The sequence below is a fragment of the Tenrec ecaudatus genome, chromosome 9, assembly GCF_050624435.1.
Source record: "Tenrec ecaudatus isolate mTenEca1 chromosome 9, mTenEca1.hap1, whole genome shotgun sequence".
Taxonomy (NCBI): domain Eukaryota; kingdom Metazoa; phylum Chordata; class Mammalia; order Afrosoricida; family Tenrecidae; genus Tenrec; species Tenrec ecaudatus.
Window position 1 is genome coordinate 163,078,609 of NC_134538.1, and position 18,536 is coordinate 163,097,144.

At 51.1% G+C, this 18,536-nt stretch overlaps 1 protein-coding gene across 1 annotated transcript in view; it reads left to right on the plus strand.

The window, feature by feature from the left end:
* Positions 1–18,536, plus strand: part of CNTNAP2 (contactin associated protein 2) — a 973,876-nt gene that overhangs the window by 841,185 nt on the left and 114,155 nt on the right. The window contains exon 16 of the mRNA XM_075557443.1: positions 18,120–18,290. Coding sequence (XP_075413558.1) covers positions 18,120–18,290 — 171 coding nt within the window. The remainder of the gene's footprint in view (positions 1–18,119; positions 18,291–18,536) is intronic.

Sequence of the window (18,536 nt, forward strand, 5' to 3'; positions counted from 1 at the left end):
TCCCTCTTGAGGTTTTCAGCTCTTCATCGTTAATTCCACTTCCTTAGCTACTCTACACTCAAGAGCAAGCTTCAGCGTCTCCATCTGGTTGTTTCTTTCTCTCCTGCTTGTCTTCGTGTCCGATGTCCTTGCAGTCACCCCACAACTCTTCTGCTCTTCAGTTGTAGTATCCTGTATAACAAACTCATTCTTGAGGTGGCCTCTGAGCTTGGCTGTTGTCAGGTACCATCAAGTCAGTTCCAGCCCCCAGCAACCCGCGCACAACAGAACGAAACATTGCCCGGTCCTGCGCCCGCACAATTGTCTCTGCCTGAGCCCATTGTGGTAGCCCAGTGTCCGTCCATCTCACGGAGGCGCTGCCTCTGTTCCATTGCCGCTCCACTGTGCCAGCAGGATGGCCTTCTCTGGAGACAGGCTTCTCCTGACATGTCCACATGGGAGAAGACAGCGCCTTGCCATCCTTGCTCTTGAGAAACACGCTGGCTGTCCTTCCAAGAGAGATGTTTGTCCTTTTAGCAGTTCGTGATGGTTTCAATATTCTTCTCCAGCCCCACAGTTCCAAGGCATCCATTCTTCTTCAGACTTCTTTATTCGGTGTCCAGCTGTCACAGTCCTATGAGGCCAAGGACAATACCGTGGCGAGGTCCTCAGTGGAAGGGGGCCTGCACAGCAGATAGAGCTAATGCAATGCGTCTTTCATCTCACGGCTGCTGCTGCCGTGAGCGTTGATTGTGAATCCAAACAAGACACAATCCTTGACAGCTTCAACGCCTTTCTATCCATCCTGACGTGACCTGTTGGCCCAGCGGCAAGGAATGTGGTCTTCCTTGCCCTGAGTTGTCCTCCACGCTGAAGGCGGCAATCCTTGATCCTCCTCAGCAAGTGTTTCAAGTCGTCCTCCCTCTCAGCAAGCGAGCTTCTGCTAGCTGCACCCTGCAGGTTGTGAAGGAGCCTTCCTCCAATCCTGATGCCACCTTCTTCTTGGTGTGAGAGCATCGATGGCACGCTTTGTCTCTCGTGGAAGGTCGTACAGTCTGCCCGAGCCTGGTTCTGGCTGATGATATTGAGCGTCTTCGCTGGTTCTTTCCACAGACCTAGTGGGTTTGACTCTGGGGTCCACGTGTATAGTTGCTGTTTGTGTTGTTGACACACGTGTTGGTAATGAATAAGTCAAGGGTCTTGTGAGAGTCTTTCGGGGGATCTCCTTCTACCACTAAGACCATATTTCCTAACTACCAGTATTGACTCTTTGTTCATGCCTTTCCATGTGCCAGCAATTATCAATGCATCTTGATAGCATTTTGATTAACTTCGGACTGCAGGTGTGGGTAAAAATCTTCAGTTCCAAATGTTGAATCATGTAGTAACTTCAAACCAGCACATGTCCTGGGGGTTAGGAGTGTATGTGAGACACAGTATCTTGGCACCCATGCATCTACGTATATGAGCTTTTGCAAACACCCGTGTGTGTGTGTGTGTGTGTGTGTGTGTGTGAGGTCAGCAAGCGCTGACAGCTCTCCGAGCCACAGGGCTGCTTTCCTCCAGACTTGAGCAATGCGGAGACGCCTTCCAAATATGGGCCAAACCGACCCCATTTATGCTGCATCTGTTACAATTCATAGTGAACCAGTGGGCACCCTGGGGAGCCTGGGGTGCAGACTGGACCAGGTGACACTGTCAAAGGGGTGATACAAAGCAAGTGTCTGTCAAATTTTGCATATTCTTTCCTGCAGGAATTAATTAAAAAGCAAGATCCACGTAACGCACTGTAACAACAAAGCATTCTTCATCGACCCAGCTTGCCTCCGTCAGTAGACCTTCAAGGCTGAACCTCCGGGCCGGTTTCCATTGGAGGCTTTCTAAGGCACTCTGGTCAAAGCTGTCCCCGTTCCCCATCGCAGTGACCTGGGGGTCACGTGGTTTCAAGAGTACGTGCTGCAAACACAGGCATCTGTTTCCTTTGCTGCCTCTGGTTTTCCCTGGAGGCGGGAGGTTCATGGGAGAGTGTGTGTGTGTGTGTGTGTGTGTGTGTGTGTGTGTGTGTGTGTGTGTGTGTGTGTCCTGGGCGGCAGGGGAGGACGCCATGGGTGACAGCAGCCCGGGTGATGTCACTGGCAGCCCCATGTGTTATAGGGCGGAACTACTCCATGGGGTTTTCTTATTTCTCTGTGTGTGTGTGTGTGTGTGTGTGTGTGTGTGTGTGTGTGTGTGTGTGTGTGTGTAAATTAGGAGAGAGGAGCCCACATTTTGGATTGCCACCTTGGTAGTCAACAGGTGAAACCAGCCATGAAAATCCCAGTAGCTTAGCCCGCCCCTGCTCTTCGATTTCTCCGCTCCTTGTCGTAGTCCACCATCCTGCACTTCGTCCACCTAGTCCGGGGCCTTATCTTCTCTCCCCTGACCTCTTGCCCACCCCCGCCCACCCCCCCAAGAAACTCTGAGTCTGTCCCCTTGGGTATGAAAGCCCTTAGCCTGTTGTTTGTGCCTCCTGCCCCAGTGTCTCAGGCCATGTGTGCCCTTGGCGATGGGCTCATGCCACACAGCACAACATCCCCCAGGCCCCATTGCAGATGTTCCTCAGTTCCTTTTACTGGTGTTCTACTGACGGGTCTGTAGGGGGACAGTGGTGTGATGGACATGGGGGTACAAGGTTTTCTTGTCTCTGTCTCTATGAAAGCAGATCCCACTCATCCTTTCTGACCCTGACCACCTCTAGGTTAGCGCATAGTCGCCAGCCCCTCACACCATTGGCAGCAAACAGTTGTGACTCCTGGAAAATGTCCAGCAGTGACACGACCATTCTAACCGGTGTCCACTTACAGACCCCTGTGGCCTGAGCTCTATTCTGCCCGGCCATTCTCAAGCGTGCGTCTTAAGTATGGATGATCATTGGTGGGAGTCTTCTTTCCTTCAAAGGATCCCTGGTGGCACCGTGGATTAAGCGGTGTGCTGCTGCCAGGTTGGTGGTTCAAGACCACCAGCTGCTCCCAGAAAGGAAAATGGGACCGCTTGTTCCCATAAAGCCTCACAGTATGTGGAACCAGAGGGAGTCGTTTTTCTCTGTCCTGTGGGGTCACTCTGCCTTGGAGCAGACCCCGCAGCAGGGGGCTGGGCTGCTTCTTCAACCATACACAGCACCCCAAAGACCAGAAGTGCCCCCTCTTCCCATTTTGAGACACCCTGGTAAACGGCAGCCCATACAAGTGCACAAATTCAGACCACCCCATCAGACCCTCCCCCAAGTAGAACTCGCCCGTGCTTACTGGAAGTGCTGGTTTTCCGACAGATGCAGAGTTGGGTGTCCGGAACTGAGTGGAGTTAGCACAGGTACACATTCCGTCTGAATTATCTCACCAATAAAAGTATCACCTGGCTAATTGCATCTCATTAGAATTGGCCTAAAATAGAAAGTAAACAAGCACCTAATCCAAGTGCTTTAATTTATGTTGCACACTATACAAGGCTCCAATTAGCTGACATACACTGTTATTTATTTTAAAATAAAATTCAACACGCTGTGGATGATTTGTTCTCATCTTGTTTTTCTTGTGACTTTTATTGCCAAAATAAACTTCTTCTTACACAAAGCCTAGCATCATATCGCAGAGGCGGGAGAGATGAGTTCTGCTATTCTCGCACGGCCATCAAGTCAATGCCGACTCATCGTGACCTTGTAGGACAGGGGAGAACTGCCCCCGTGTGTCTCTTCCTGGGAGTAGAGAGCCTCGTCTTTCCCCCGTGGAGCAGCTGGTGGTTTCAAACTGTTGACTTTGCAGGTTGCGGCCCAACACTTAACCACTATGCCACCAGCACTCCTAGGTTCTACGATGACAACTTTTAATAAGGTGGTTTCAGACACACATGCGATCAACCATGTGCCTAAAAGGCATTGACTATACTTGTATAGTTTTCCTGTTCTCCATTTGACTGACTAACAGAATAAAGAAAAATATTTGTAATTGATGATCAACATCATAACCTCAATTTTAAGCAACACCAGTGGCAAAACGGTTAAGCACTCCGCTGTTAAGCAAAAGGTCAGCCGTGGGAACCCCCTGCTGCCCCGTGGGAGGAAGATGAGACAGAGCACTTCCTTAAAGGTATATCGCCTGGTGCAGGTTCAAATAAAGGACAGCCACTATATAGTCCTCAGGTTAGAAGAGTCTTTCACTCGGTTATAATGAGACTGCATGAGTCTAAAAGCGATTCTTTAGATTTCAGCTCCGAGTGGACATTTTAGTGAGTTTATAAAGGCAAAAACTCGTTTATCATTTATCAGGGACTTAAGCAAGCATATGACAGAAGCAGAGAGAAAAAAATAATATTAACATTCTTTTAGAGTTGGTGAGCATTACAGGGTACAGGATTGATTCTAACATCCTGGTCACAACATCACAAAGAACAAAACTAATTACAATGTCCTGATCCCAGGAACATAAGTGTGCATTCTAAAATCAAAATCAACACCTAGTGGGACTTCCCGAGATGGGAGAGGGAAGGATGCAGGTTAGGGTGTCATGTTGGTGGCAGGTTATGGTGTCACATTACCTCAGCCTGTTTGTCTCAATGGCAATGGGTTTGCGCATCACAAAGAGTTAAGGACTCCGTTACCAGGTGAAGGATTAGTGGCTTGAGCCCACCTTTGGCTCTGTAGACGTGATCATCTACTTCCCTGAAGACTACTGCCCACTGAGTGGCGACTGGGGCTTGTAATGCTGTGAGAAGACTCCTGGGGTGCGGCTACGGGCCTCTCCTGTCCGGAGCAAAGATTGGTAAAGATCCAAGACACGTGGAAACACTTAGTCCAATGGACTCATGGAGCCGTCTCCCTAATCCTGAGGCCAAAAGAACTAGAGGTGCCCGCCTGCCACTACCAACTGCTCTGAATGGGTCGCATTAGAAGGTCCTGCATAGAGTGGGAGGAAACTGGAGCAAAATTCAAACTCCTAACAGGGAGCAGGCAGAGACTGGCAGAGCGCCCAAGACTAAATTCCTGGGTCACCCTTCACACTTGGAGCTGAACGCATCGATTTCTAGGCAAACAATAGACAGGTCCATAAGGCTAAAAAAAGAAGAAGAAGAAGAAGAGTAGGGACATACACACAGCTTAGAATCATGGACAATTTGAGATCAAAAGTGAAGCCTTTGTCCAAGGGCCAAGTTGAGAAGGCAGGAAGTTAGGGAAGGGGGAGGAGCAGGATACGTGAGACTACATGGACAACTGCAGTCCACGACAAGAAGTAGTGTGTGCGAACCGTGGAGGGGAAACTGGGTGGCTCTGTAAGCCTTCAGGCAACTCCCAAAAAGAAGAAGGTGGCAGCCGAGGACTCCCGACGGGGCTGTCCTGCCCTGACACCTGAGGCCACCAGGCTCAGGACCGACGCCACATTCCCCAACAACAGCCTTGCTTTTACAAGAAGAAAACGTATGCCGATTGAGAAGGGAAATAATGGCGAATTCACTGGAGATCTAGCCTCCAAACGTGTTCTTGTTTAATTTTGTTTAAAATTTAAAGGGAAAAAAATAATTTTCCTCAATACGTGCCCGTGTCTGTAGACGCGGGAAGGAAGAAGACCAGATTCCCAAGTGGCTGTGGCAGTTACGTCATCTGGTGCCAACTTGAGACTGTCAAGAGTGAAGGGGTGGAGCCTAGCCTGTCAATCAGGTCCAGCTTGACGGCCTCATTTGGAGGCGCCATGGAGATAAATATCTCACTGGAGGCCAGATACACACAGACACTGCTGGTCTTCCTGCTGACAAGCCACATGGAGACCCCTGATGGAACCAGAGCCCTGGGGCTGGAGGAGCCACGTGGAGACCCCTGCCAGCGATGAGATGCTTACATTGCCACTGCATCCACAAGACTTTCCACTCACTGACTTGTGATCTTCCTGCATTCGGCATCATCGCATGTGTTGTGTGGGTCTGAAGAGAAAAGTATAGACTGGTATCAGATTCATGGGCTAATATCAGACTATGGACTTGATCTGGACTGGGCTCTTTGATATGAAGTTCTTTTTTATGCACATGAGTGTCTAGGATTTGTTTCCCCGTCAGCCCTGACTAACACTGACTGGGTGCTGCTACCTGCCTTTTGAACCTGTCCCACTGCGTGCTCTAGCTTCACTTCGCCGTCGTCCCCATTTCCTCCTCTCAGGCATTCAGTAGGGCTGCGTCTCCCCCCTGCCTGGTGCCCAGCTTTCGATTTTCCACAGTCAAGGCCACACTTCACAGTCTCTTTCTGACAACCTATCTTGGCCTTTTTTCAAAATCTGTGCTGTCTTTTTAATGACCACCTGGCATCTGCATGCATGATGTCATTCAATGCCCTCCCACAACGTGTCCGGTCTTTAGTCATTCATGCTCAGCATGTTCAATGTGTTTCTAAGATGGTCTGTCCATTCAGGCAGGATGTGCTCAGGGTCATAGTTGGGCTCCCATGGGCTCCTTGGATTTTCCTCAACTTCAACTGGGATTAGCACACGTGCAGTAGGGCGTCTATTCCAAGCATCCTCAGCACGGCCTTCTTTTTGGTCTTTACTTTTCTGTGTGAATTGAGCCAAGGGTTCCAGCACAATTTCCTTTCCATTCCACAGTTCAGCCACATGTTCCCTCATCTTGTGATCACAGTCTCTGTGATGGAACACAGCACATTCCCCATCTTCCCTTCTATCTCCGGCTCCTACCACCAGGAGGTGTTTGCCTGACCATGGAGCCAGGGAGGTGAGTTCATTTCCAGATGGCTAAGGACCATCATCTCAGAGGTCCCCCCCAATCTCTACACCACCCGCAAGCCTAGTTTTCCATGAGTTTCATTTCTCATTTTTCTCCCCCTCGTCTCAAGATCTTCTCATGTAACCCCTCTAAGAGCACTCAGGAGTCACGGGGGGCACCATCTAGTTCTGCCGGTCTCAGTGTTGTGGAGATTGGTGGCTGCTTGATCTGTTAGGACACTGGACGCATCTTTGACCTCCACCCCTCTCTGTCTTCGAGGAGCCCTGCAGGTGGGCATAGTGGGCTGGAGTCAGGTCAGCAGCTTAAACCCACCAGCTGCTCGGTCCTCTCCTTGAGACTGTCTGCTCCAATTCTCAGCCTTGGGAGCCCTGGGAAGGGTTCAGTGGTCAGAATCAACCCAGTGGCAGTAGGGCTTTGTTGATGCTGCTTGTTGTTCCCATTTCCTTCCTCTGGATGGGGAGGAGTCAATGGTGAGACCTCAGATGGCCACGCGTGAGCTTTTAAGAGCCCATTCGCTACCCTGGACAAGGATACTCATTCGTCAAAACCTTCAAGCTTGCTGATAATGTGACTGTTTATCTCTAAAGACATTTCAAAGTCTTTCACAAAAAATACAGATGAGGAGGAAAAATCAAATCAATACAGGTGAGAAGCACACCTTTTAATGGATACCTACTGTCTGCAATATGGCATGTGTATCTTGGAAGAGCTGCAGACAGAATGCTCCTTAGAAATGAGGCTCCATCTCACACCCTATAGACACATCAAGAGATGGCCCCTGCAGAAGGACATCACGCTTGGTCAAGGAGTGGGACGGTGGAAAAGAGGAAGATTGTCCAGAGGATGGATTGACCCATGGGCAGCAACAATGGGTTCAAACATAAACCCATGTATGTTTGCTATTAGGCAATGTTCCTTTGTACACAGGGTCACAGTGAGCCGAAACAGACTCCACAGCCACTCCGAGCAAGCACCGTATAATTGGCACACAGCGATGAGCCGCCTGGGTGAGCTAGGCATGGCGCCATTAGGCTTGCCTCCTTTGTCTGCACAGGAAGCGGGGAAAGCGACTGGGTTCTCCCCTTAGCTTATCTCTTAAACTGATGTTTCTGTGCTGGGGCTGGGCTCCCCAGTGTAGCCACAGGTGTCGCTTCAGAGCGCCTGTTCCCTCAATGTCATGTTCTCATTTAGCATTATCTCTGTGCGCTGCAACAATTCACAGCTGGCAAGCATGCTCACAGAAGACTTTGTTTTCTTAGTCTGAATTCTTACAAGACTCTAAGATGCATTTCTTGTTCCGTGAGCGCATTTACGATGGAGAAGCCGTTCTGTCCAAAGTTGCGTCCTGCTGCCCTCTGCTGGCGATGCAGGTGCTGGACAGGTGCTGCGGGGCCTGGCTCTAGGGCTGGGCTGGGGTACTTCAGTGGCTCCCGCATTTCCCCTTCTTTTATCCCTGGGCTCCTGGGGCTCTCAGGCCTGGAATGGAATTCTTCCCACCAAAATGCTGAAAATCAGTTACAGCTTTACCTTTTCCTTCTTACTTTCTGTTCTTTCTCTTTGTTTTTAGGGATGTTGGGAGGGACGCAGAAGTGAATGGGACTGAGTGTTTTCATACAAACTTTTTATTGTGAATCAGGGGATGTTTGCAGAGAAAATCAGTTTTCTAGTCAGCACTTCAGGGACATCTCCATCATTCCTTCATTATGATCCCTTCCCTGTACAACCCATCGCTCACCTGGCCTCCTAGCTGTAGTCCCTGCTGTGGCTCCGCCTACCCACTGTGGCCCCGCCTCCACTCTGCCTCCCCCTAACCCTTCTGAATTTGGTGATCTCAGAGGTTGATTATTCTGGAATGTGGGTGCCTCATGCCGGTCAATGCTCCCCTGGGAGACCTGTCCACAGTGCCCCTGAAGCTGAGCCGTGAGGAGAGTCCAGTTCCCCGCCTACAGGATGCCCAAGGGCCTCGGTCCCAGTGCTCACCTGCTAGGTTCCATTCCCGCTTCAGTCAGGTTTCCTGGCGCTGCAGGGCCTTCCTGTGTCACCTGAATCTCTTGGAAGTGCTTTGACGGTGATCCAAAACGTGTGAGTCTAGGTAAGAGAGGATGGAATTTGCTTGAACAAGGCTCCGTTCCAGGCACTTTGGGGCTCTCCCAGCCAGTCTGCTGAGAAAGCCCCCGATTGGTCATCCCTCGGCTTCTGTTCCATGATCAGCTCAGCTCCGTGGCCTCTTGTGTTAGCTCAAGGGCCACTTCCTTGGTCAGCTTCAGGCTGGTGACCACTCTGGGCTGGCTGTCCCCCTCATCCCCCACACCCCACCCAGGGGACGTCCATACACCAACATTCCCATGCTCACACAGCCCTGAGGCTGAGTTGTGCATAGAGAACTAATGAAGCCACAGGATGGCTGTGGGAATTCACAGACCTTCCAATGCCTACAAATCAGCTCTCCATCAAGCCCAGACCATCTGCACGGGAGGCCACATTCGGAGAAGGAGCTTCCCATGGGCCAGGCCTGTGCACTGAGACACGGTGTTTACTCTCTGAGTCAGCTCCTCATCCTCACAAGAAGGCCGATTCCTACACGGTCTCCCGGTGAACCAGCAGTAATGGTGACTGATCGATGACATGTTCTGCTGTGAGCCCGCATCTGGGCCTAGTGGTCAAGAACACCAGCCCCTGCCCCGCTGATGCCAAGCTGAAGACGGGGCTGTTTGGTGCTATGGGCTTGCACCTTTTTAATCAGATTTCCAAATTTCCCATTTGCTCCAAGTTTGAATTTTTTGACAGTCATGTTAATTGGCTATAATTCCTCTTGGGACATCCTAAGTACGATTTAGACAGATTCCTCTTTCTTTAAAGAAACGGTAGCTTTCTAAGTGGTTTCCCACTTGCCTGCTCTGTGGGGAGTAGGTGTCAGGTGATAAGGGAGGCTCAGGTGGGAAGGGGTCCATGTGGACGCGGGCCAGGCCAGGTGCTGTGTGGAGAACCACCCTATGCCCTATGAATGGGCAGGGCGTCCTTGCCCTCCCCTGGGGCTGGGACAGTGAGGATGTCTCTGGGGAGACAAGGAGGAGCCTGGGGGTCCTGCAGACATGCCTGCCCACAGGCCTAGGTTCCTGCTGCTGCCTGTGTCCACCAGGTCTGCAGGGGGTCAGGGTGCTCTTTTAGAGGTTTGAGGGGTGCGGGGGTGGAGAGAGCCCCCACAGAGCCCTGTGCCTGCACCTCTCACCTGCGTCTCTGAGGGATGAAGAGTTCGGGTTACAGTGGTTCAGCCAGCAACTATACAGAGAACATCTGAAACGATGCACCGAACAGCTGTGCTCCTAGATACTGGGCCGTGCTGCCCCCACCCCAGGGCACAGCACCTACCCCACCCCTGTGGAACCAAAACGGTGTCAATACCCTTGGGCAGAGAGGCCCAAACCCTCCTAGGCCCAACATCCCACCCACCCGGTAGGAAAGGGACCCCCAATGCCACAGGCAGCCAGGTCTCAGCACCATCTTGAATGCAGTCAAAGGCCTCCAAAGTCCATGTGTTGAGGACTCTTGGTGATGTCATGACTAAAGCTCTCAGTTAATGACCAGAAGGTTGGTGGTTCAAACCCACCAGCCACCCCGCAGGAGACTGATGAGTCAGTCTGCACCCACTCAGATGTGTAGCCTTGGAAACAGGGGGCACTTCTGCTCTGATCTATGCAGTCAACCGAACAACAGTGGGTTTGGGTTCTGTTTTGGTTTTGAATCTGTGTGTTGGAATTGCTGCCAGGTCTTACTTCTGTGCCTGGAACTTCCCCGTTAAGGTGTTAAATATTGTCTCCTTGAGACCTGAGGTGACCTTTAGGTGTTAGACCAAAAACAGTCTCAGAAAGTTCAATTATCCAACCAAAAGTTACCAGACTATTCTGGGTTTGTTGAGAGGATTTAAAACTGTGTCTTTCTGATGATTGATTACTCGACGTCAAAGAGGTTTCTGCACAGAAGAAAACCCTCCTCTTTGTGCTTTGTTTAATAATGCCCATTTTTCACTGTTAGAAATTATATAAGCTACATTTATTTAAACAAAGTTATCAATATTTTGCAAATATCCATAGATCAGTTGTTTGCTTGTGTAATAAATCAAGACTCAGAGATGTAAAAATTAAACTTGCCTGAGTATTTAAGCATTGATTGCAAGGCTCGTTAGTCAAATACTCCTTAGAATTTAATTAAAGTCAAAATTCTCATAGAACTAGGCTTTCTAAATATGTCAAATGCCTTAGAAGTTTGCAAAAGTCTCACAGAGTTTTCCTGGTCACAGAGGTATCTGTGATGGTCAGATTTTCTGTCGGCTTGGCCAGGACTCTGCCATGCTGTGGTGTGCCTGGCTGAGGTCAAGTACGCGGTGGAATCTTCTGTGAGGAGCCCGGGGAGTTGTGGGAAGAACATGGTGGAGTACCCCTCCTTAATCTGTCACAGCCTTGGCACAATGGAGGGAGGTTTCATTCCAGGTATGGCCGACATTCAGTAGACATGGACACTGTGTGGAAGTCAGCTGAGTTCTACTGTTGGTCCATCCATCTCCTGTTACATTGACTGCCGGTCCCAGGATCCGTCTACCGACCTTGGACTCATTTGACGGACCCCAAATTTATTCAGCTGACTTGGAGTTTATTCGGCTCTGCATCCACCAACCTGTGGTCTTCCTGCTTCATGTCCATCAGCCCTGCAGCTAAAGGAGTCAGGAGAAGCCTCTAGCTGACATCTGACCCACAGGCTTGAACCAGACTGAACTTACCCACTTCTTACAACTACATGGACCGCTTGTTATGGAAATCTATTTCTATATGCATACACATGCAGACATCAACTGGTTCTGCTTCTCGGAGTGTGTGATTCCCGGTAGACTGGAGGAACAAATTCACTGACACTCATATCAAAGAGTAATTATGTATTAAGAAAGCACCCCAGGCCAGTCCAGATCAAGTCCATAGTCTGATATTAGCCCATATGTCTGATACCAGTCCATAAATTCCTCTTCAGACTCGTGAGACACAAGCAATGATGCCGAATGCAGGAAGATCACAGGCCAGTGGGTGAACGATCTTGTGGATCCAGTGGCAGTGGAAGCATCTTAGTGCTGGCGTGGGTCTCCACGTGGCTCCCCCAGCTCCAAGGCTCTGGCTCCATCAGCGTAGCTCCATGTGGCTTGTCAGCAGGAAAACTAAGAAGAGAGAGAGGGTATCCACCTCCAGGGAGGAAGACAAGAATTCCCAGAATCCTCAGGAGAAGGAAATGCCCACATAGAGGCCTCATGAACTATGACCTGATTGACAGGCTAGACTCCACCACTTCACTCAAGTTGACAGCTTATGTAACTGCCACACGAGGGAACTCAGTCTAACACTCTAGCTCACAGTACTTGCTCAAACAACACCCTCAAAAATTCACCTTCCCAAGTGTGATTCATATTTTAATTTTTTAATCATTGTATTAGGGGCTCATACAACTCTTATCATGATCCATACATACATCAATTGTGTAAAGCACATCTGTACATTTATTGTCCTCATCATTCTCAAAACATTTGTTCTCCACTTAAGCCCCTGGCATCAGCTCCTCATTTCTCCCCTTCCTCCCCACTCCTCCCTTCTTCCTGAACCCTAGATAATTTATAAATTATTGTTTTGTCATATAATGCACTGTCTGATGTCTCCCTTCACCCATTTTTCTGTTGTCTGTCCCCCAGGGAGGAAGTCACATGTAGATCCTTGTAATCGGTTCCCTCTTTCCAACCCACTCTCCCTCTACCCTCCCAGTATCGCCATTCACACCACTGGTCTTGAAGGGATCATCCACCCTGGATTCCCTGTGTTTCCAGTTCCTATCTGTACCAGTGTATATCCTCTGGTCTAGTCAGACTTGCAAAGTAGAATTGGGATCATGATAGTGGGGGAGGAGGAAGCATTTAGGAACTAGAGGAAAGTTGTAATTTTCATTGTTGCTATATTGCACCCTGACTGGCTCATCTCCTCCCCAAGACCCTTCTGTAAGGGGATGTCCAGGGGCCTACAAATGGGCTTTGAGTCTCCACTCTGCACTCCCCGCCTCATTCACTATGGTAAGAGATTTTTGTTCTGATAATGCCGTGTACCTGATCCCTTCGACACCTCGTGATCTCACAGGCTGATGTGCTTCTTCCATGTGGGCTTTGTTGCTTCTGAGCTAGATGACCATTTGTTTACTTTCAAGCCTTTAAGACCCCAGACACTATACCTTTTGATAGCCGGGCACCATCAGCTTTCTTCGTCACATTTTCTTATTCACCTGCTTTGTCTTCAGCGGTTGTGTCAGGAAGGTGAGCAACACAGAACGCCAATTTAATAGACAAAAGTATTCTTGCATTGAGGGAGTACTTGAGTGGAGGCCCAATGTCCATGTGCTACCTTAATACTAAACCTATAAATATAGACACACAGATCTATTTCCCCATCCTCATATACAAATATATTTGCATATGTACATGTCTTTATCTAGACCTCTATAAATTCCCTTTGCCTCCCAGCTCTTTCTTCTATTTCACTTGACTTTCCTCCTGTCCCACTATCATGCTCAGTCCCCACCTGGCTTTCAGCAATTCCTCTTGGTTACATGACCCTTGATCATGCCCTACCAGGCCTCCCACATCCACCTCACCACCAATTTGGATAATTTGTTGTTCCCTTGTCCCTGCGTTTGTTAGCACCACTTCCTTCCCTCCTCTCCCCCCCACGTCCCCCTATCCCATGTCCTCCTGGAACTGTCGGTCCTGTTGTTTTCTCCTCCAGATTGTTCATCCAGCCTATCTTATTTAGACAGACCTGCAGAGATAATAACATGCACAAAAACAAGACAGATCAAAACCAAGCAACAATATACAACAAAACAACAACAACAAACCACTGACAAAGAACAAGAAGCTTGCAGTTGGGTCAAGGATAGTTTGTTGACCTTTAGGAGTGTTTTCCAATCCAGTCTGTTGGGGCACCACGCCGTGGCCCCAAAGTCCACCTTCAGGAATTCTCTGGGGACCTTGCTGCTCCATTCCCTTGCTGTTCCGCTCCACTCCCCCAGTGCTTTGCGGCTATGTGGCGGGATCAGATCGAGTGCAATTCCCACTGTGTCTTCGTTGTGTATTGCACGCTAACACGTCAGCTATGTTCCGAGTCGTACAGCTCTCTAGGTTCCCTTGTGCTGCACACAGGGTGGCCATGAGTTGGAACAGAGAGGACAGCACCCAGCAACAACAGGAGTCGAAAGCATTAGCATATGCAAATAGCCACCGCAGACTGTGGTCTCGGAGGATAAGCAGGAGGATGTACGTGAAGCTTCACTTTTCCTAACAACCCCCAGCCTGAGCCCCGTGTGCTTGTTCTGACAAAGGGAAGCCTCCCAACGGGCCCAGCCTCTTGACCGTCACAGAACCTCATGTCAAGCCCATCACCACCACGCGTCAACTTGGTCTGTTAGCACAAACGCCATGCTGGGGATCTTGGGGTGTTTTGTGATCACGTTCAACCCACAAAGCCAGCCGTGCCTTCCCGTTGATTCTGACTCCCAACCACCCCAAATGGGGCTCTGGAGACGGGCTCTTACTGCAAGCAGACAGTCTCCTGCTCTCGCCCCAAGCAGCTGGTGGGTTAGAACCACCAATCCCAACAGCGCCCAGTGCCACCCTCTGTAAGTGCTGCCCTCAGCCAGGCAGAGTGGGCTGTCTGCATGCATTCTCTCCAGGACTTTGGCTCAAGGGACCCTCTGGGGAGCCAGGGCTGAGGTGTCTGCAGCTGCAAAGGCTGCTGCTGCTCTGCCACCAGCGCTCAGTTCTGCGCGTCACCAGCCGTGGCCACAGCTGCGCACCAACCCTCCCATGTTGCTGTGGGTGGGGGATTACTCTGGCTGCTGCACGGGGTGCACACGCTGCTGTGCCTCAGAGCAGACTCCAGTGAAGCTTCTAGACTAAGACCAGGAAGAATGGCCTGGCCATCTTCCCCCAGTGAAAGCTGTGTGGGCACAATGCTCAGTCTGAAAGTGGCCTCGGGACGCCGGGTCCACGTTACTCTGCTGCATTGCTCGCAGGGCCACCCTGGGTCAGGCCAGCTCCCAGGTGGCTGACACCAGCAGCGTGGTCTGTGGTGGGGAAGATTGTTAGTGCCAGAGGCAGGTTCCCATGCCCATGACACCCACTGGCAAAAAAGATCCAACAACCCTCCTTTGTGTAACAGCCAGGCTTCACATGTGTGCCTCACATGAATGCCAGAGCCCTGGGGGTTGGCGTGGAATCGCTGAGTGGGGAGTCGGCAGTTGAAGCCCACCCGCTGCTCCAGAGAAGCTGGAGGAGGCAGGAGACAGGAACCACACCCCCTAACCCCAGCCCCTGCAGACCCCAGAGCTGTAAGACCACCGCTCTGCTGTGGTGTCCGGAGGCCACTGAGACAGTCCGTGGCACCTGCTGTGAGTCAAGGCTGCATCCCCAAAGCCCTCCCACTGGCTGGAGGGGACAGCTGGGGCTAGAAGGAGGCCCAAGAAGCAAGAACAGAGCATCTCCTGACTTGAGGTCCGCTTGGGAGCTAGCTGGACAGGATTTGGTATGGCCTTTCCCTGAGCACCAGCATGTGTCCTGAGCTATGGGCACAGCAAAGCCGGCAGTGAACTCAGGCATCTGTGGGATCTCCCATAGGTGGGCAAGACCACCAGGAGTCGAGGCATTCTGCCATGCAGCTTGATTCTGGGGTTCAGTGATGATGGGGGAGTGTGAGTGAGCAGGTGACAGCGTTGACAATGATCATTAAAGAAAGGAGAAGTATGATGGCACCCTGAGGCCATGGGTAAGGGATGGGGAGACCAAGCAGTCGAGGAAAGGGACTAGGGAAAAGCAGAGACAAGGAGCCAGGGGACCCCTGCTCACTGAGCACAGGCCTCTCAGATCACTGACCAGCAGAGAGACAAAGGAGGGAGGAGAAATACCAGGCAGTGAGACACCCCCCCCCCCAGGACCTGGCTGGCACCCAACACCTCGCTCCTCTCAACCCCGGGCAGAGAGCACCCTCAGCACAGGAGGGAGTGTTCTCGGCAAGGCTGGGCAGCCCTGTGCACACCACCTGGCCTCTGGACAGTTTCCCAAGCCATCCCAATAGCAGCCACTCCACCAAGGCCGGTGTGAGTCCCTGTCCAGGTCGCTCCACTCCACGGGACACTCCCACCGGGATGCACCCATAACAAGGACAAACCTCATGTGTCCCCCTCAGGGAGTTGGAGAGACTGATGGTTCACGTGTAGCCAGGCATCGAACGCACATGCAAAAACACACCCACATGGTCAGGCACCTGGACTCCAGGTCAGCTGCTCAGGCTAGTGGGTTGAGCACCCAAAGGGCAGGCTTCAGCCAGACCAGGACTCCGTGCTCAGGATTAGGTGGGCAAGGATCTGGAGCCGTGTTTGCTAAGTGCACATCGTCCAACCCACATGGGAAGGATGAGACACTGAGGTGTAGAAAGCACTATCAGGGGACAAACGTCTTCACGGAGCTGTGCTCCTTCACAGAAACAAATCAGGTTCATCCACGACCTCTGCAAATGCCTTGAGACCGCCATTCCTCCATCACTCTGTCCTCCAACACCACGTGACCGCCATTCCTCCATCACCATGTGACCACCATTCCGCCATCACTCTGTCCTCCAACACCACGTGACCGCCATTCCTATATCACCATGTGACCACCATTCCACCATCACTCTGTCCTCCAACACCACGTGACCGCCATTCCTATATCACCACGTGACCACCATTCCGCCATCACTCTGTCCTCCAACACCACGTGACCGCCATTCCTATATCACCACGTGACCACCATTCCTCCAGCACTCCCTCCAACACCACGTGACCACCATTCCTCCATCACTCCCTCCATCACCACGTGACCGCCATTCCTCCATTACTCTGTCCTCTGACACCACATTATTGCCTTTCCCCTAATGTTATCTCAGCCTCACAACACAGACGGAGACTTGCCAGTATGAGAGATAGTGGGAACGAAGGAGAGTGAGGTAGTGTGTGCTGTTCTCCTGCCCCAAGGCCACTGGCACTTCACGGTAAGCACTTGATGTTTCATTCGCTCCTTTCTAGCATCTCCATACAGGATTCCTGAAGATTAAAATGCCTTCAAGATCCAAATTAATTAATCTCTAATGGTATGATTCCATGCATCAAGTCAGAGTGCGGGTAAATATTTCCGTGCCTTTGGTCTATATTTACATTTACAGTGATGATTATCCGGTGGTTACGTTTCCGCCAAGAGCTACATTTCAGCTAATACACACACACTCACACACACACGTGAAAACCCCAAGTTTTCGAATGCCGATGAATGAGACTTAATGTCCAAGTATATTAGGTGGAACATAAGCCATTTTAGTTTTTCCCTTCACAAGAATCAAATAAAAATTCCCAAGTTTTCCTGTGACTATGAATATGGACATTGACTTTCTTTCTTTTTTTATCATTTTATTGGGGGCTTGTACTATTCTTATCACAATCCATACATACATACATTGTGGACTTTCTTTTTTAAAAATGAAAACTTCCTTATTTTAAAACTTGAGAAACAGTATAAATGGGAGAAACTGTTTCATAAACAGAACAGCTCACTCTCTGGCAGCAGTTCTGTGACTTTTCCTTGATTACTGACCCTCAAGATGTCTTTCCTGGGTGGACATGCCTGGACGACATTCTTTCAGCTTTAGGTCATGTCTGACAATCTCCAGGGCACCCTCTGAAGGTCAGGAGGAATAACAGCCGTGTGCTGTCAGAGGACCAAGTGATGGAGGAATGGTGGTGGCATGGTATTAGAGGACAGAGTGATGGAGGAATGGTGGCCACATGGTGTTGGAGGGCAGAGTGATGGAGGAATGGTGGTCATGTGGTATTGGAGGACAGAGTGATGGAAGAATGGGAGTGTGGGCAGGAAGTGCTCAGCCAGATGAGAGCCCTGGGGTGGTTCAGTCACTCCCCCGCCCCCAAAGCAGCACTGGGGGCCCACCTGGGCAGGAATGGGGGGACACCTGTCCAGTGATCAGCGCCTCTCCTCTGCCTCCCTGAGTCTGCGCAGTTGTACCCAGCAGCAGCCAGCCTGACAGTCACCCCCAGACAGAACACCAACTCCACCTGCACCCCTTGCTCACAGCAGTCCCCACCCATCCTTTCCATCTCCACCCTGCTGGGGCCAGGGCAGGACCCAACTCCCATCCTCAACCAGGCAGTGAGGGAAGTGGGCAGGACTGGAGGAGCAGGGTCACTTCACAAAGAAGCCCGGGTCCCAGCAGTGGGTGGGTGCTGGACCCAGGTGTCAACGCCCCCCTGTGTTTCTTCCCCAGGAAACTACTGGAATGCGGCCTCGTTCCCGGAGCGGTCGTCCTACCTGCACTTCTCCACCTTCCAAGGGGAGACGAGTGCGGACATCTCCTTCTACTTCAAGACGCTGGTCCCACACGGCGTCTTCCTGGAGAACCTGGGAAACACAGACTTCATCAAGCTGGAGCTCAAGTGTGAGTGCGCGAGCCCGCCCAGGAGCAGACCCCGAACCCTGCCCTGGGGGACCGGGCAGGACAGGCGCCCTGCCCAGGGTGGGGACGGAGCACTGAATGCGTCCTTCTTGGAAGGGCTGGGAGGACGGGAGACCAGCTGGAGGGACTTCGTGGTGGGGTGGTAGGGTGCAGGCACCCTGTGGAGACCACCACAGGGGGCTGAGGAGAGCGTGAAAACAGGGCGCGTGCTCTAAAACGGACTGTGGG